Source organism: Schistocerca nitens, chromosome 9 (genome assembly GCF_023898315.1).
Source record: "Schistocerca nitens isolate TAMUIC-IGC-003100 chromosome 9, iqSchNite1.1, whole genome shotgun sequence".
Lineage (NCBI taxonomy): Eukaryota > Metazoa > Arthropoda > Insecta > Orthoptera > Acrididae > Schistocerca > Schistocerca nitens.
This window is the reverse complement of record NC_064622.1, coordinates 113,011,538-113,032,310: the sequence shown is the minus strand read 5'-3', so window position 1 is coordinate 113,032,310 and position 20,773 is coordinate 113,011,538. Positions and strand designations below refer to the sequence as shown.

Below are 20,773 nucleotides of genomic sequence, written 5' to 3'. Positions count from 1 at the left end.
CATATAGAAGCATAAGAGTATTAGCTCACATGGAGCCTCTAAAAAGTAATGTAACTGTGGGTGAGAGGAATGCTACAAAACACCTGAATGAGGGTGGTAGTATTTCCATACTCCCCACTGATAAGAGAAATGGAACAGTAGTTGTGATGTGGATGACAATCACAATAAGACTAAAGTTATTAGATCTGCATAAATGTCAGAAGCTTAGTAAGGACCCCACTGACAAAGTTCTTAGAACTGTTACATGGTTAATAAAGTCATCAATCGAGCAGAGCACTCAGAAATGTTTGTTCAATTCAGTTGCACTAGCACTCAGTCTCTTGGGTAACCGAAAAATGAAAAAGAAAATGATCGGCTGAGGCCTACAGTAAGCACTACCGTTTCTCTCATGATTACCGAGGTCTCAGCAACACTGTTATGACTGCTTGTGGGTCAATTAGAGTCTTACAGCAAGAATTTGGCACATTTCATCAATAAATTATATGGCATGGTGGTTTAGCTGGAGGACATATTAGCCAGTTTTGATGTGGTGTATTGTTTACAGGATGTGGTGTATTGTTTACAGTGGTTCCAGTTAATGAGATGTTGGAACAGCTGGATCAGGTTTTACCTTCCAATGTTGCAGAACTGTTTTAAATATTGTGTCTCAATCATATACTCTGAAGCAACAATGAGTCTTCCGAACAGACAAGTGACACTGATGTGGAAAGCCCCTTAAGCCCAGTTACAGCATCTATCTTTATCTCTATATCTCCCCCCCCCCCCCCATTAAAAGAGAAAGAGAGAGAGAGAGAGAGAGAGAGAGAGAGAGAGAGAGAGAGAGAGAGAGAGAAACAGGTATTAGGAACTACCAAGAAAAAAAATCAGGTACATGGTTTCTTTATGTGGGTAGTAACATCTGTGTAGTGGAGACGTGGCAAAGAGGAACGAGGTCATTTTCATTAACATCTTGATTAGCTTAACCGGAGGCTTCAATTCACTATGGAGCAAGAGGTAGATGGCAGATTACATTTCCTTGATGTTCTAATGTTCAAGAAAAAAGAAAGAAGCTTGTGCCACTCGGTATACTGCAAAATGGTTCAAATGGCTCTAAGCACTATGGCACTTAACATCTGAGGTCACCAGTCACCTAGACTTAGAACTACTTAAACCTAACTAGCCTACGGACATCATACACATCCATGCCCGAGGCAGGATTCGAAACTGCGACCGTAGCAGCAGCGCGGTTCCGGACTGAAGCGTTTAGACCAGCTGGGCCACAGCGGCTGGCTCACTGTATACTGCAAACACATCAAAAATGCCTATAGACCATTACCTACAACAGAATTAAAATCACCACACATAGTGAAAGCAAGATGATGTAAAAACATTAGAGGATAGAACAAGGAACCAGAGCTGCTCAATTGCTCAGGAATGGATATTTGTCCACTGAGATAGTAAGAGCATTAAGATGTCCACAAAAAGAGAACAGAAAAAGAGCATGGTGATGTACAAATGACTGCAACATCCAAGGTTTCCTGCTGTTCATTAAAGATTTTACTGAGTGCAAGGAAAGATCTTGACAAAACAGAGTACCACTGTGATCTACAAATCCATGTGGAAGATGCAGAAAACCCAGAGTTGGCCAAACATGCCTGTAAACTGCTGGATCCAGCAGGAACTGCGATTGTGGAGACACGTACAAGGATACCAATACTACTACTAAAAAAAGGGGTGTTGAAAAATGACAATTAGACCACAACAGCAACTGTAGAAGGGGAGAAACAAACAGATCAGTTGTTGTGGAACATGCTTTACAGCTAGAAGACCACCTGATTCAAGACTATTACAGCAGTCACAAGTGAGTAATATGAAAAACTCTATAGAGTTTGCTATACACCACAACATTTTTAACCAGAAGGAGGGGTGTGTGAAACTAAATGTTATCTGGAATCCCATGCTGAATAAGATATGTACCACTCTTCCACCATGGGGTGACACCAACAGTGAACAACAGCAACTGGCAACGACCAACTGCACACAAATTTTCAAAACGCAACTTCACACTTTTATGTGCAAGCACACAGAATGGAATTTTATACCTGTCAGTAGAGAGCCAAGGTGTGCACTGGACCTATGAAAAAGCTATAACCCCTTGAAAATGCCCTCTGCAGACAGTGCTGAAACATTGGGTTTCAGAAAGAAATTCATCTTAACACCATGTAATAGACTGGGATATTTTGGTAAGTGTGACACTTCTAGATATGGAAGTTTACATTTTACATCTGTCTTGCCTTTTTTTGCTGTCTTTCTTTTCTTGTCTAGAACTCAATGTTCCTCATTATTTCTTCTACTCTATTCTTCAAATGCTACCTACATGCATGGCAGTCAGTGCTGCACAATCTTAACACTTTCTGTTTTAACAGCTGATTCTCCAAACAACTACAAAACCTTGCTATCTCAGCCACACCAGGGGTTTCAATCTGGGATTCTGTTTCTCCTCTACCTTTCCATTCTGTTTATCTTCTCCTTTTATACATTATATTGTCCTGTCAACACAACTACATAACATACCTGTAGCACAACCTGCCAACTCTGACTGTATCAAATCTCCTCCAGTCCAATTTCTCAAGCATGTGTTGTGATCTCTTTTGCTTCTTTTTTACAGTGTACAACTTTACATTGTCCTTTTTCCTCTACTACTTATTTGAATTAATTAGCTGTTTAATATTACACTGATTACTTCTTTCTAAAACTGTATTCCATTATTGACTTTTTTTAAATTAATAACTTGACTACAAAGTATTAATGTTCCACAACAGTTATTAGTTCATTATGAACTGGCTTTCAGCTTCTTAGGCCTTTATCAGATGACTTAATGCTAAACGGATAGTCCACACAGCTTCAGTGAGAATTCATAGCTGTGCAAAGAATACTGTACAGGAATATGAGACATTTAAGACTATATTGATACAAAACACAAGCATGATGTAATACCTAAAGAGACACTGAACAAATAAATCTTATATCACCATATATTCAAATATAACAAATGTTTTACAAGTGAAAAATGGGACAGGCTATAATGCCATATGAAAAAACTGGTGAATGGAACAAACGGACTGAATAAAGGGAGGGGAAGAATGATGTCTGAGGAAGGTGGGTGTGGAACAGTTATAAGAAGCATATTAGCTAATGGTGAGAGGAATAATAACTGGCTGCTATTTCAATAAGGGTGAGTAGTGGAACTGTGTTTATTCATTAAGGACCAGGACAGGATTCTTTGATTGGTGTTTATTAATGGCCAATGACATTCATTCAGAGCATGTTCAGCAAAGGTGGAATCTTTCTTTCTCAGCCTTCAGCTCCTTTCATGCTGAATCAGTTTAGTAGTTATAGCCCTATCTGATTGACCTACAGAAAATTTGCCGCACAGATTTCAGGAAATTCTTATATTTCACTCCGTTCTAACAGTGGAATCTTATATTTACTGTTGAACAGGTTTGCAACAGTGTTGAACAGGTGTGCAACAGTATTCTCAGTAGTGTATATTTCCAGGATTTTAGTTTCCTGACAAGACCCTGTGAAGTCCTACCTGCATATAACATGGGGGCCCATTTGTTATCAGTGCGGTTTTGTGCTGTATGGTGTGGATAAAGGAGAGCAGTTACCCTCTGTCTCTTCTTTTTACTGAGTATATTGTCAATCAGTGCAATAACATTACTGTATGCATTCTTTAACTATTTTCAATTAATTTCCAAAATCTGATTTGGTTTGGCATACAGGTAGTAGGTGGTGCACCATGGAGTGGAAGGCTGCATGTTTGTGTGTTATGAGATGCTGAGAACTGGCTGGCAATACTGTGTCTGTTGAAGTTACTTACCTGTACATCGTAAATAAATGCTGTTGGTTGCTGACTTCAATGGTGAGGCCTAAAAAGTTGATAGAGTCTCCACCCAACTACATTGTTAACTTAATTTTACTGTAGTGTGAATTCAAACGTTAAAAAAAATTATTTGTCTGGTGGTATCTGTCCACAAGCACAGTACAACATCCAAATACCTAGTCCAATATTGTATTTTAGAACTTACAGCTCTTTATCTAAAAATGTTTGCTCAAAATAATCCATAAACATTTCAGCCAATAAGGAACTTGATGGGGACCATCTGTACAGAGACAGTTGGAACTGGAAATAAGTTTACTTTAAGCATGTTGCCATCCATATATCTTCTGTCTCCACTGTATTTGTTCTGGTTTAATGCAACCATTCTGTTAAAATTTCCATTGTCTTTGCAAAAGCAATACTAGAAAACAAGCTGCTAATGACTTGTTTTGCACTAGGTGAAATGGGTAAATCTTTTAGTTTTGTCACTAATGCAAGTGATTTGGCTACTATAAAGTATGGTTGAAATTTAGTTTTTATTTTAATTAGTGAATCTAACTCTTTTGCTAATTTATGACAAGTGCTGAAACTTAATACACTACAGGTCTTATTGGAACATCATCTTTGTGAAGCTTAGGTAACCCGTATATCCTGGGTGCTACTGGATTCATGTTTGTGAGGTATTTGGCTTCATTATCAGTAAATATGGACTTGAGATTTTAATAAGGTTCTTCACTTCCATAGTATATTTCATTGTGGGATTGTTAGGTAACTGTGGAAACTCTTCAGAGTTGAGGAATGTGAACACTTTTTCAATATATTCGTACTTATTATGTAACACTAACATGTTTCCCTTGTCACCCTTGGTGGCAATCACATCTTGAGAAGGTAGTTTTTTTTTTTTTTCAATGCACACAATTTTTTTTTGCTCCCTACAACTAGTGTTGAACGTATCTGTATTTACAGTTTTTAGTTCATGAGCTACCAAATGTTTTGTAGACGCATCGTCTGACAAAGAATATCCAAGATCCAATTTCAATATGTCTAGCTGTATTTTGGAAATATTGTATTTCGGAGTGTATGTAACTCTCTCATTTAACATTAGGAATTCTTCAGAAGACAAATTTAGATTTGATAGGTTAATGACATGTTCTGCAAACTGTTGCTGTTTAGTGGTTATTGGGGCCCATTTCAGTTGAAATGAGTGTTCGATTTTAGCTTACTGTTGGAGGCACATCAGATTTGTTATGGCACGTGACACTTCTCGGACTGCTTTATCAAATACGTTGAAATCACAAAGGTGTAGGAGTGACGTAATAGTCACGTGAACAACTTTCAAATGTAAACAAACATTATCATGCAGCACATACCACTTTTCACTTCTTCATTCACCCACGTCCTCTCTGCAATGTGAACAGCTTTCTTGGCTGCTTGTGTAGTACTTCTTGACTTCCGCATCACATATTTTGGTATTATGTTATTTATCTCTTATCCCTCCTTTATCATATATTACCTGGCAGACAGCCCCATCAACCCTTGCTCATTTTACTTTCACCAGGTGAGACAAACTCTCACATTCTAGCTGAACTGCCATCAACCATTAGATGACTTCTTTTGCTCTATAAAGACCTTTTCCAGATTCCTCCACACAGTACAGCCTTCAGCCATATGAATCCGTGTCACTCCAGCGTGTATTCCAGTTTCATTTAGCAAACTTCCATTTGGACTGCACCCAAATAATTTCCTCAGCCCATCCTCCATCCATGTCTCACCCATCTGCGTATCATTTTCATCATGGCTGTACATAAGTTTTCCCCTGCAGTCTGTATCCTGATCCATTTGTCATTTCTTTCATGCATCTGCTACTAATTGCCAATGCACGTCTCCACTGTTTGCCGAGAAACTCTCAATTCCTGGATAGTTTTCTCATTAGAAACAGATGTCCATTGCCCAACCGCCTTGCCGCAGTGGTAACACCAGTTCCCGTCATCAAAGTTAAGTGCTGTCAGGCTTCACCAAAATTTGGATGGGTGAGGGTCTGCCAAGCACTGTTGGCAAGTGGGGTGACTCAGCCCTTGTGAGGCAAATTGAGGAGCTACTTGATTGAGAAGTAGCGGCTCCGGTCTCATAAACTGACATACGGCCGGGAGAGTGGTGTGTTGACCACGTGCCCCTCCATATCCGCATACAGTGACACCACACGCTCAGGATGACACGGCAGACAGTAAATACTATTGGGTCTTCCAAGACCTGTCTTGATGTAGTTTAGTTTAGATGCCCACTGCCGTAATACATTCTGACTGTACACTTTCTGTTACACATGTATCAGAAGCTTAGTTTTGAAAACTTCGCAAAGTTTATAAAAAAGCAGCTAGGATATTTTTGCTCTCCTGTTAATTTACTTCCCTGTACATCCAGTCACTGTCTTTAGTTGTTCTAAATAGAATAAAACTCAAAGAGGTTCTGTAACTACATTGTAATAATATTTATGTAATAGTACAGAATTCTACTCACTGCAGTGGAGGCAATGAAAGGCAGACAGGTACACGGAAACGAGGACACCTGATGTTATCAGCTATCAGACTGAGTCTTTCATCAAATGTAGACAAAAATGTCTGAATGCGTGAGTGTGTGTTTCGTCTGCATTAGAAAAATGACTTACATTAGTCCAGCAGCTGCTAATATCAAGCAGTTTTCTTTCAATGCACCCGCCTGCCACTTACTGCCTTCTCTATGTGGCGAGCAGTAATCTGTCCAATTACATATTGTTTTATTCCATCCCGGATTTCGCATTGTTTTCAATTATTTTCTTTTCAATGTCTACTGATATAACTTATTTAAAAGCAGCACTTACTTCCAACATACTCCTATCTGGAACTTGGTATACTGCTTAAAGAACTTGGCATTATAACATCGCATGAGCAAACACTGTCTTACTACCCGCTGGGAGTATCGTACCCACGACCCACCATGGAACCCATCAGTCCCAACAAACTCTGTCAACACCTCAATGCTACCAGACCCTGCTTAGCTGCCTGACTCTGTCTCACATAGAAGCCACTACTTATGAATATCCTCTTTTGACCTTCAACACTACTGTGAGACGTGGTACTGGCAGAAGTAAAGCTGTGAGGATGGGGTGTGAGTCGTGCTTTGGTAGCTCAGTTGGTAGAGCATTTGCCCGCGAAGGCCAAGGTCCCGAGTTCAAGTCTCGGTTCGGCACATGGTTTTAATCAGCCAGGAAGTTTCACTACTGTGGCCTGTCTTCAAAAACCACATTACTGCAGAATTCTCAGTTCTCTCAGAAGGCCTCACTAACAAAACCCAAAACTCAATTTTAAACATGCTGTATTTGTAAAGGATCTACTTTTCTTTACACCGTCCCTTCAGTGGAACCATTCTTTGCTATAGCTAGTCCACAGCACAAACCGAGCCATGTCTTCACTTGTTTCAAGCTTGCTCCAAGCCTGATGCGTCCTTCCCACTCCCCCGTCTATCCTCTCATTCCCTAGCAACTTTAAAGAGGAAATTCTGGTTTTCCACCTAGCTTCAACTTCCTTCCTAATGAATCAACACTGCAGCTATGGAAAGAACAGTTGTTCTACGCCTCCAACTGTATATACAACTGTAATCTGTGAGACACCGACCAGTGTGTGGCAGGGACTACATTGTGCACCAGTATTATTTTCCTCCCTCCTATTACATTTAGGCATGGTACATGGGGAGAAAGACTGTTAGCACCCATCTGTATGAACAACACTTTCCCTAATTTCAGCATCGTGGTCATTATGCGAGATGTATGTTGAAGGAAGTGGTATGTTTCTTGGCCTGCTATGGACAATGGGCTCTTGGGATGTGTGTAATGTACTTCTTGTGACATCTTCTACTGCATTCTGTTGAACATTTCTGTGACATTCTTACACCAACTAAAGCAACCCAGGAGGAACTGTGCAGCTCAGTAAGGACTGCAGAAAAAAAAAAAAAAAAACAAAAAACAAAAAACACACCTCAATAATTGATCAAATGAGGATTTTATAAGTGATCCCTTTCGAGTGAAGATTACACTTTTTTTTTAGTATTCTTCCAATAATTCTGAGTCTGACATCTGTCTTCAGTGCGACTAGGTGTATGTTGTCATCCCACTTTCATTTACTCTGGAGAAAAACCACAAGACACTTTAAGGCCATGACTGATCTGAGTAATCGATTACTGTTTGTGCAGTCAAACAGTATCAGGTCCTTTCACCTATTTATGAACATTACATTACATTTATGTGTGTTCAAAGTTAGCTGCCAGTTCTTGAACCAGACACCAATCATCTTTAAGTCTCTCTGCATTTCGTAACAAGTTTCTAATATTGTCACTCCCTGTACATTGATGTGAATGTGAACGTTACCCAGCTGTTAATTTATATGCACCATGAGCACCAGCAATTCTAAATACATCAGACACTACCTTTGCTTGTGGCACTGCCTTTCCATTAAGAATGACCTACTGAATTCTGCCCACAAAGAAGTATTCAGTGTCAGTGGAACTGTATATCTGTTCTGCTATTTTGTATTCACACATTTTCTTTACTAGGCAGCTGCATCAAAGACCTACCAGCTCATGAGAAACACGACATGAGTTTCAACCACTCATGATCTAAAAATTAATCATGAGCATGTCATTCTTCCCATTTGCAAGGGCTTTACCACAACAGTCACAAATCACTGCACTTCGTAGCCGAGAGTGTCAAGACTACTTTCAGATACCTTCAATTACAAACCTTACCTATCATTTCCCCTGCAGAAGTTGAGCAGCATCTACAACAACTACTCAAAATATAAGGTGCCTCACCCGAGTCTACCTCCCTTTTCCAACCACCAGCCCCCATAAACTCACTTGTTACCAGCTCCCAAGATCCCACAAACAAACTCCATCTGTCTCCTTACCGGTCATCATACTAAGGCTGGTTGCAACTCTGACACACAATAATTCCTCTGCTACTGTAGTAGCCACCAGAAAGATCGCGGGAGGCGCACATTGGCACGGCGCGTCACGGGCGGTAGTTGCCGCAAGTAGAGTCCCGTCCACCAGAGGGCACGCGAGAATTCGGACGCGACCTCTGCCGGCGTAACAACAAGAACAACAACAACAACTCCAGCAGCACGGGCCGTGCCCAGTCAGTCAACATCAGGCATGCCTAGGACACAGTCCCGGTCTACGCTAAGTGAAATGCGACGTAACGTGAACAGTGTTACTTCACAATTGGCGACGAGTAGGGTCGTTCTTTTGCGTGTTGCGTCGTTGTTCCGATTTCGCAGCTTCTCCACGGCATGGAGGATTTGGTACGGGTTTTGGTGGCGCAGCAGACGGAGCTCATGGCCACCATGAAACAAGTGCTTCTGGCGTTGCTCTCCACGCCGTCTGCTCCGGCGCAGTTCCCTCCTCCCTTTCCCCCGTATGACGAGACGGCGGAGGATTGGGACGCATATGAACATCGCCTTCGGCAGCATTTCCAGGCGTTTCATGTTGCCGATGCGGAGGTATGTCGTGCTCTCTTCTTGTCTTGGATATCTCCCTCGCTGTATCAAGTTTTGCGGCAGCTAGCGCCGTTGCAGGAACCCTCGTCCTTGTCTTTTGACGCATTGTGTTCATTGCTGTCTTCATATTATCGCCGCCGCACGCATGTTGTGGCGGCTAGGGTCGAGTTCTATCGATGCAAGAAACAGCCCCATCAGTCTTACCGGGCGTGGGCCGCTACCCTGCACGGTCTTAGTCGCAAGTGTCATTTTGTCACGGAGCAATCGCGAGAGTCGTATGCCCACGTTATGGTACGCGACGTCATTGTTCGTTCGGCCCCTGATAGGAGGGTCCGGCAGCGGGCCCTGCAGTTAGAAGACCCTTCCCTCGAGGAAGTTCTGTCCATTGCTCAATCGTATGAAGTCTCTCACGCGGCAGGTCAACAGCTGGAAGCGTGGTGCGACGTCGCGGAGGTTCAGGGTGGCGCGGCCGCGTCCACTGTGTCCGGGGTGGACGACATGCGAGCGGTACAATCCGACCGTTACGGCCACTCCCGCACGGCGCGTAAACAGAATTCCGGCCGCCGGCCCCTGTTGCCGTCCTGTGCGTCGTGCTATATACATCACGATCGGTCAGAGTGCCCCCAGCGTTGGGCCGTTTGTCGCAAATGTAATAAAAAAGGTCACATTGCTAAAGTTTGCCGCTCAGCCTCAAAGGCATCGAAGGAAGCAAGTACAGAGGACATGGACGTTGACATTCAGGAAGTTTCATCGGGCCAGGCTCCCGACGCATCGGCCCAGAAACTCTTTATCGAGGTGTCGGTTCGGTCGCGCCGGTTACAACTGCAAGTAGATACGGGGGCGGCAGTTTCGTTGTTGAATGCACAAACTTATTCCGACCTTGGATCGCCCCCGTTGGCGCCAGTTTACCGGCGTCTACGCAGTTATGGTGAACAGTTCATTCCCCTACTGGGTCAATTCACTACCGACGTGACTTACAAATCAGTCACTCGGCCTATTACTTTTATTGTTGTCAGTGATGCGAGCTCCGCTAACCTTTTTGGCCTGGATGCCTTTCAAGCTTTCGGTTTTTCTATTGCTGACACCATACAGTTGGTCTCCGAAGACGTTCCCTATCACTCATTGGAATCTTTGATCTCAGACTTTCCAGATATTTTTGAGGAGGGCCTGGGGCGTGTTTCCGATTTTGAAGCTCACTTAACGTTGAAGGCGTCGGCTCGCCCGCGTTTTCTACGCGCGAGACAGATCCCCTTGGCTCTCCGCCCTCAGGTAAAGGAAGAGCTAGACTGGCTGACAGCCCTAGGGGTCGTTCTTCCCGTTTCTTCCAGTGAGTGGGCTTCGCCCCTCGTTATTGTCAAGAAGCCCTCAGGAAACTTACGTCTTTGTGGCGATTTCAAGGCCACCATTAATTCCCAATTGGTGGTGGACACCTATCCTTTGCCTCGTGCTGATGAATTGTTCTCCGCCGTGGCGGGTGGCCAATATTTTTCGAAAATCGATCTGTCGGAGGCTTATCATCAGATACCTCTTGATGAGGACTCCAAACGGCTGGCGGTCGTCAACACCCCGTTTGGCCTTTACCAATACCAGCGGTTGGCTTTTGGAATATCCAGTGCCCCGGCGATATTCCAGCTTTATCTTGAGCATGTCACGTCGACAATCCCTCATTGTATTAATTACCTGGATGACATAATTGTCACAGGCCGCAGCACGAAGGACCACTTGCACAACCTTCGCACCCTCTTTCTCAAATTCAGGTCTGTGGGCTTGCGTTGCAACCTGCATAAGTCAACCTTCTTCCAACCGTCCATTGAGTATGTGGGCTACACCATATCTCGGCATGGCATACAGCCACTAGGATGTTTGGTCCAAGGTATCGTCAACCTTCCTCGGCCCACTTCGCTGAAAGAGTTACAAGCTTTTTTAGGCAAGATAGCCTATTACCACCGGTTCATTCCCAGGGCTTCCACTATAGCCCACCCCCTGTACTGCCTTCTGCACAAGGGTGTTCCTTTTGATTGGTCGCCTGCATGCGAGCGAGCGTTCACCTCGTTGAAGGGCCTCCTCACTTCAGCCCCTTGTTTGGCTACTTTTGATCCCCGTAAGCCGTTGGTCCTGGCTACAGATGCTTCGCAGTATGGGGTGGGGGCGGTCCTGGCCCATCGCAACGCAGACGGTTCCGAGCAACCACTGGCATTTGCGTCTAGAACGCTTAGTCCCGCGCAGGCCCATTACTCCCAGGTGGAAAAAGAGGCTTTGGCCATTGTCTACACTGTTACCAAGTTTCACCCTTTCTTGTACGGCACGAAGTTTCAGTTAATCACTGACCATAAGCCGTTAATATCGTTATTTGGCCCCGCCTCTCAGATTCCGGATAGGGCGGCCCACAGACTACAGCGCTGGGCCTTGTTCCTCTCTAAGTACCATTATGACATTCATTTTCGCCCTACAGGACAGCATGCCAACGCCAACGCTCTTTCCCATCTTCCGGTGGGCCCGGATCCTACGTTCGATCGAGAGGAGATTATGTGTTTTCATTTGGATGTGGCATCCCGCCAAGCAGTTGATGGCTTTCCGATCACTAGTTCTCGAGTCGCCAGGGAAACGGCGGCTGACCCGGTTCTCCGGCAAGTAGTTCGCCTCATTCAGCAGGGGTGGTCCTCCCGCCCTCCGGGCCGGGCCTTGGACCCTCTTCGTAATTATTTTCTTCTACGAGACCGCCTCTAGGTCTTGGAAGGAGTTCTCCTTCTGGCTACCGATGATACAGCTCCTCGCGTGGTTGTTCCTGCAGGTTTACGAAGGGAGGTCCTCACGTTATTACATGCGGGGCACTGGGGTGTTTCCCGTACTAAAACCTTGGCTCGCAGACATGTGTACTGGCCCGGTATTGATAGAGAAATTGAGCACTTGGTGGCCGCCTGTTCCCAGTGTGCGAGCCAACAAGCATCTCCCAGGGCAGCGTTCTCTTCATGGCCGCCGGCAACACAAGCATGGGAACGTGTTCACATCGATTTTGCGGGCCCGTTTCTCAATGGCTTTTGGCTCATTGTCACTGATGCTTATTCCCGATTCCCATATGTGGTTCGCTGCTCCTCAACCACTTCAGAAGTTGCAATCCAGGCACTAGCAAAAATCTTTTCTGTGGAGGGTCTGCCAATCACCCTGGTCTCAGACAATGGACCGCAGTTTATTTCGCAGACCTTCCAGGATTTTTGTAGGCGCTTCGGTATTCGGCACGTTTGCTCTCCCCCCTTCCATCCACAATTGAATGGGGAAGCCGAGCGCATGGTGCGCACATTTAAGACACAGATGAAAAAGTATGTGCACGAATTTCCTGCAGAGGAAGCCTTGACGTTTTTCTTGATGGCATACCGGACCACACCAATGGGCGACTGCAGCCCCGCAGAGCTCCTCCATGGGCGTCAACCTAGGACTCTGCTGCACCTCCTCCGGCCTGGTCCTCGCCAGTCTTCACAAAACGAAGTACCTGGCTTTCCACTGGGTATGTCGGTCTGGGCCCGTGGGTTTGGTCGCAATCCACGTTGGATACCGGCGGTGGTCCTGCGCCGAAATGGCCGCCGGCTCTATACCTTGCAGGCGGGGGATCGGGTGGTACGTCGTCACCAAAATCAGCTACGTCCACGTTCGGGCACCCACCCTCCGACCTCTCGGACACCGGCTTCCCCATTGCTGGCACCTGTATTGGTTTCACAGGGGACATTACCTCCTCTCCCCGCTGTGACTCTGCCGCACTGCGATGGTTCTCAGCCTTGGTAGCCTCCAGTAGCTCCAGCACCGGCATCGCCATCATTCGAGATGCCCCAGCGAGAGCCGGCCCCCCTAGCAGGTTCGGTTTCTCAGGGGGCTAGTTCACCTGTGGTTGTCCCTTCCCCTTCGTCCCCACCACTGGGTCTTGCCCCTCCCGAGGTGGAACGGGATCCGGAGTTCGACAGCTTGTCACCCGTTCTGTCCCGAGCTCCGGTTGTGGGACGACGGGGGCCTCTTCGTGTGGGTCACTTCCAGCCGTATTCGAAGGTTCCAGCTCGAGGGTTGGCAGATCCCCTCGACTCCGGCCATCCAATGGATGTGGAGGTCATCGCTCCTGCCCGACGCTCCACCTTCCGACGCAGTGGATCACAGTGGCTTCACCCCCCGAAGGAGGAGGAGTGTAGTAGCCACCAGAAAGATCGCGGGAGGCGCACATTGGCACGGCGCGTCACGGGCGGTAGTTGCCGCAAGTAGAGTCCCGTCCACCAGAGGGCACACGAGAATTCGGACGCGACCTCTGCCGGCGTAACAACAAGAACAACAACAACTCCAGCAGCACGGGCCGTGCCCAGTCAGTCAACATCGGGCATGCCTAGGACACAGTCCCGGTCTACGCTAAGTGAAGTGCGACGTAACGTGAACAGTGTTACTTCAGCTACGGTTTAACAGTACCTCGAACCAACTGCCTGCTAGCTAGCTGGTTAGTTAGTTAGCTAGTTTCACAGATTACTTGCACAACTTTTCTTGAAATGGTTTGGAACATGTAAGTTTACAGTCTGCATATACAGGATTTATTTGCTGCTGGCCATTTACAGGTTACAAAATAGTACGAAAGCTTGAATTTGATATGACTGAACATACTTAGTTTTTAACACTATTCATGTAACTTCAATTTAGTGCTTCACCTCACTTGCACTTCCTGCCTCTCCCCCGCACTTAATACCCAAGACATTAATCAGTTCCTCCACCACCTCACCAGTTTCAGTCACATTACCATTAGACTCCCTGATTGTCACTGTAAATGCTATGTCCCTGCACATCAGGATTTCTCAAGCCAATGGCCTTGTTGCCGCGGAACACTCTCTTTTCAAACTTCATCCTTGCAACAAACCCACGATCTCTTCTTTGTTCAGTTTGGCCAAACACATTCTGACCCATAAATGTTTCTCCTTGTATCAGGCCACACTTTGTCTTGACATCATAGTGCTTTTGAAATCAAACAAAATAAATAAATTATTAACAATAAAGGAGAGAGAATGTAACAATCCAGCATATTCTGTTATGAGTGGGAATAAGTTACAACTGAATGTACTGGAACATTATGTATCATGTAACACTGTGAAAACAAGAATAAATTTCTTTAAATAATCAGAAAAGAATGTTTAAGAAACAAAGTGAAATATAAATTTTGTCTCTTCATATGACTTTTCATTCTTACGAGCCACTGAAGACATACTGCGAAAATGTCTTTAACTTGATAACTGTAGAAGGCTACGTTAGATGTCACGTGCCCTCTATCAATCAATAACAACAGGCACCAGTCAATTGGTAAGCATGTGTTCATCACATCTTCCTTTTCACCTCACATGCCGGCCTGTACCACTCTATCTACCCGCTAATGCCAAGCAGCAGTACAGCTCAGCTGCTGCTGGAGTACTGGTTGTTCTCCATTTCCTCTTTGCTGCCCTAAAGAAAGGACCTTCCGTCCCAAAAGCTAAGAATACTGCCTGCATCTATATTTATGCTTGCTTACTGGTTCTAATGGAAGTTGTGCAATATGAAGAAAAGTAGTGGCCAGCTTATTCATCTCTTGGGAAATTTAATCACTTTTTCATCACTGTTTCTTTTAACCTAATACATAATTCAAACATGTAATTAATGAACACACACTCTTTCAAGTGCAATTTCTCTCTGCGACATACCTCGAATGCCTTATCGGCCAGTCCCGGTGTGACAAATCCAAATGATTGTCGCAATACAGCTAGATGTTTCTGAGTTACTATCCTTTCATTTAAGAAGAGGTGAAGTAAGAAAGCAGCAGCTTCATCTACAATTTCTTTGCTTTGGTCACCACCTGTATAAAAACACAGTAAACAAACAAATTTACAGAAAGTGGTATCATGTTGGTGTCCTAGCAGACAGTGAAGCACATCATGTGGGTAACTTGGCTGGGTTATAGGAGTTAAATGTAATGACAATGGGACAAAAAACCAAGCTGGACATGTTGTGAACTATGTGGCAGCCAATTAACAGCATCATGAAAGTTCTCATTATGGAGTAAAGTTGTACGGTTTAACCCAATTCTGAACTATGTCATGAATCAATGAAGATTTCCATTATTCTTTCATAAGCTCCAGAACTTGTTCAAAACTTCGTCATTAAATGCTTAGCAAAAGATGTACCAACCTTAGGTCTTCCTGCATTAAATACTAGTGAATACTTATTTTACAAATATGTATTGTTGAAACGTTTTGTTTTTGATCAGAAATGTCAAATAGAGTTCATAAATTTCAACAACAAGTGGATCATTCATCTGTGTTTTGAAAAGATCTTATTTCTTTCACAACACCAAGCTTATCGGTTTCCTTTTTGTTCCACGGAGATTTGTTTCCTGTATTACATTAAAAATGTACAGGTTTCTTTGGAAACAAAATTTGAATAAAAAAAAGGGAAGAAAAAGAAATCTTGATTAGTTTTTAAAGTCAGCATATGTCATGGAAAAGGCCTGTGAAACAGACTAGGGTCACACCCAATTCATTGTTACACAAATATCAGCAAGATCATGCAACATTCTCTCACACACATCATGAGACTTGAAGTCTCCCTATACTGTAAGTACGAGAAGGGGAAATTGGACTGCAAACTCCATGTGAAAAAAGAAGAAATTCATTACTGATCCCAAAACAGTACCGGGTGAGCTTAAAACTGGCAAAAAAGAGTTAAAGAACTTAAATACTTAGGTTAATGAATCACTGAAAACTGCAATGAAAAGAAGGCCATTGACTCCAGGCTTTAGAAAACAAAAACTAAAATTCAGTTAACAAAAAGTGCCTTACCTAGAACTGTAAAATCTGGCACTATACAGCAGTGTTCAAACCAGAAGCACTCTATGTATCAGAGACACTTGCTCTTCAACACAAAACATTAAGGCACCAATTAGAAGTAAAAGAACATAAAATTATAAGAAATATTTTAGGGCATCACACAATACCTAATGCAGAAATCCACAGAAAAATCCCTAAAAATCACAGTTACAATGGATAAGCGAAAAATCCAACTACTGGGACATCTAGAAAGAGTCGATCCTAAAAGGTTAGCCAATCAGATTCACACCTTCTTGGAAAAATACTATTACTAGACCTGACTGGTACCATGAGAGTATAAGACCTTAAGGAATTAGGACTGGCAAGTTGACAGAACCATGATGCAATCACTGAAGTGACATGATGTTGTTGTTGATGATGATGATGATTGGTTTGTGGTGCGCTCAACTGCACAGTCATCAGTGCCTGTACAAAGTCCCAATTTTTACACAGTCCAATTTTTTACACAGCACTATCACTAAAGAAGAAGAAGAAGAAGAAGAAGAAGAAGATGATGATGATGATAATGAAATGATGGGGACAACATAATCACCCAATCCCCGGGCAGAGAATATCTCCAAACCACCCAGAAATCGAACCCAGGACCCTGTGATCCAGAGGCGGCAATGCTAGCCACTAGACCACAAGCTGCGGACTTAATGTGACATAACACGGGGTTTCAATGAAGGAGAGAGAAAGACTGAACAACAGAGAAACTGAAGCACACTCATTCAGGGCCCATGAAAGAAGGGTTGATTCCACACAATCCTAAGCAACCCATTCAGGAAAGAAAAAAAAAGAAATACTTGAAATGTGATCTGTTGTATTCTAAAATGGTTATAATAGTTTTACATCCTCATCACTGCAAGTAGGACATAGTCTCATATTTACATCTGCAAAAATCTGGAACCTTTAATGTCAGAAGATGATCATGCTACTCACCAAAACATGGACTCAATTCCTTTTGCTTCCCAACTGTATTTATGAATAAATAACACACTTCATAACAAAGAATAGGTACTGTAAACGCTACAATTAGCATGCATCAAAGTTTTCTGGGAAAAGTACTACTTGTGACACTGATAAAATAAATGCCCACATGAAGATACAGCATCCTTAATATACACGCAATTAGCATTGTAAATCAGGAGTTTTGCTACTGAGTCTAATGAAATCGGACATCATGAAATGCACCAATTAGATGACTACAGAACAACACATCACTAGTCACCTATTTAATTAATTTATTTACTAATTTCTTCAATTTGTTTTTATGATTTTTTTTATTTTTTTTCTTCACATGGTACCAGCACAATGATAGTTCTTGCAATCATCATCATACATAATAATATGGCATCATACATAATAATATGGACAATAATTACATTTACAAAATATTTTGCATACTACAACTGTTACATCTTATATCTATTTTCTACATTTATTACTTTACGGCTGATATACTACTCATCCATACCACAAGTGGTGTCTTTGAATTCACTGTATAAATATAAACTTTTTCTGTCAAAACCAATCATTTGATGAGGGATGTTTCCCAGATCGATTAAAATATGCAGAAGTTCGGCCCATACATAAAAAAGGCAAACAAGATGAATTGGGCAACTGTAGGCCAATCTCACTGTTACCAATTTTCTCAAAAATATTTGAAAGAGCTGCATGTGATCAGATTGAAAATCACAATTCATCTAACAGCATTATCTTAGGCAATCAATATGGTTTCAGAAAAGGCCGCAGCACAGTCCATGCAATAAATGAACTAGTCACAAAAGTCAGCAGATGTCTTGATGATAGAATGTGTGTGTCAGGCATCTTTTGTGACCTGTCCAAAGCCTTCGACACAGTAAATCATGACCTGCTTCTCCAAAAATTGGCACACTATGGTTTTCAAGGCAAATCTCTTAGCTGGATGTCATCATACTTGGCAAACAGAAAACAAAGAGTACTTATTAACATCAATGGCAAGAAATTTCTCTCTGGCTGGAAAAACACTCAATTAGGTGTTCCACAAGGCTCAATATTAGGGCCACTGCTTTTTCTATATTATATTAATGATATGCCATGTCAGGTCCAGTCTGATACTATCCTCTATGCAGATGACTCAACAGCTGTAGTCTGTTGTAAAAATAAGGTAGACCTAATTCGTCATATTGAACAAACACTTGGGGAAGTGGAGGCATGGGTCAAAAACAATAACTTGACATTAAATTTTACAAAAACAGAAATTGTTCATTTTACCACAAAACAATCTGCACAGTCTATAAGTGAAATAAGGTATATGGACAAAAAATTAGAGACAGCAGACTGTGTCAAATTCCTTGGCATGTTAGTCAATAAAAACCTGTTATGGAGTCGCCATGTGGACAACATACTGAGTCGATTGAATAGCCTTGTATATATTATGAATATCTTGTATAGTATTACTGATTTAGCTGTAAGAAAAACTGTATATAATGCATATTTTGTTTCAGTCATTAGGTATAGTATAATTTTCTGGGGGTCTGAAAAAACAAATTTACTTAGAGCTTTTAGACTACAAAAAAGAATCATCCGAGCAATGGTGGGAGCAAAACCAAAGCAACACTGCAAACCTTTATTTGTAAAACTGGATCTAATGAGCATTCCAAGCATATACATCTATGAAACTCTCACTTTCACGAAAAGAAACCCACAACTTTTTGAGGGCAACTTCTTTTTGCATCAATATGACACTAGACATAGAACGAGCTACATGTTACCCACCCACCATTTAAAATCATATGAAAAAAACCCCATACTATATGGGCATGAAATTTGTAAATAAAATATGGAAAGATATGGATGACCCAAATGTAAAAGGTACCAAAAGAGACCTGGAAAAATACCTGAAAGATAAATGTTACTATAGTGTAGAAGATTTCATGAATGGTAACAATGCATTATAATTGTAATTAAAATACCTCTTTGAAGATGTTACACCATGTATATTATTAGTTTATTGTCTATTTTTAGTATTGTTATATATAGTGTAAAACTGACAAGTCACCTATGTCACAATCTTTGATTGTATAAGGCATGTTATGTGATAATAAAAATTGAATTGAATTGAATTGATTTCAGATAAAGCACAGTTTAAACAGTGTTTGAAAGACTTTTTGATAGGCAGCTCCTCCTACTCCATAGATGAATACCTTAATACAGACTGTTAGGCCAGCTTAAGTAACAAATATCTGTTAGATTTCAGTTTTGACAGAGCTTGGTCACAACAGTCAAGATTAATACTTTATGTATGATAAATTTATGAATAGTGCATAACAATGTTTCATTCTGACAATGTTAATTCTATAAATATTAGCCTTTCCAGTTTACTGCATTGTATTCACCTATTTCAACAATCTCCTGACAAATGATCAGGGTAGTAAGCATTATATTCAAATGTTTTATGTTTTTATGGTATACTTTCTGACATCTTCCACACCCATGAGAATCATCTCAATATTTTTTTTTGTAATGAGAACTGAATCTAATCTAATCTAAAATATGGCGGCCAGTGCAAAAGTATGTCTTGCATCTCCTCGGAAAAATGTAAACATTGCCGGTAAAAAGAAATCATGTGCAGATTGTAAGGATGAAATACTGAAACTACTTGAATGAGTATCCAGTCTACAGTTTATCATCAGTACACTAAAAAAAAATGGAAATTACAAAACTTCAAACACCAAAATGTGAACCACTGATAAAGAAAACTGTGCCAAAAATTCCGCCAGAAACAATGCCCTTTTCTGACGAGTGGTCTCAAGTGATCAAGAACGAAGTTAAAAAAGTGTTGCAAGAAGAAAACAGTGCTATGAAGATTAAAACCAAGGATTCAGAAGCACAAATACCTCATAATGAGCAAAATGCAGTGAAAAACTGTAACTGTGTTTCGTGTAAAAACTCGCCATCTTTTAGGCCTCAAACAACTGCTACAGAAGGAAATAAAGTTCTTGTTTTAAGTGACAGTCATGGCAGAGTATACTGTGGGAGTATACTAAAAGACGAATTAGGCAAAAAATCAGTGTGCAAAGTATTATAAAATCTGGGGTGCCAATTAAGGAAGCTGTGAAAAACACTGACAAATTAACTGATAACTTCTCCGTCAACGATACGTTAACCATTATTGGTGGCACAAATGACGCTGATAAATCTCCGGAAGAATTGCAGAGGAACATGAAAGACTCTTTGGAATACATACTTAAACTCACGCAAAAAACAAATGTAATAATTCATCCAATACCGCTTAGACATGATGTACAAGGTCTAAATGGAAAAATCAAAGCTGCAAACCGCATTATGTTAGAAAAAATCAACACTGCCACTGGCGTGTGTAGGAAGAGATTATCTGTGAATTTACAAACAGAACACTTGAAAAGCAATGAATATGCAACTCATGGTATACATCTAAACAAACAAGGGAAGATTCACATTTGTAATAGGCTTGCTTCTTTCATACACATGGCGAAAACTGAAAAACCAAGTACCGGTACAGGAAAAAGCAT

General features: G+C 42.1%; 1 protein-coding gene across 1 annotated transcript in view; it reads right to left on the bottom strand.

Moving 5' to 3' along the window:
• The window catches only part of LOC126203843 (activating signal cointegrator 1 complex subunit 3), a 251,150-nt gene that overhangs the window by 210,614 nt on the left and 19,763 nt on the right, over positions 1 to 20,773 (bottom strand). The window contains exon 3 of the mRNA XM_049938218.1: positions 15,078 to 15,229. Within this exon, the coding sequence (XP_049794175.1) occupies positions 15,078 to 15,229 (152 nt within the window). The remainder of the gene's footprint in view (positions 1 to 15,077; positions 15,230 to 20,773) is intronic.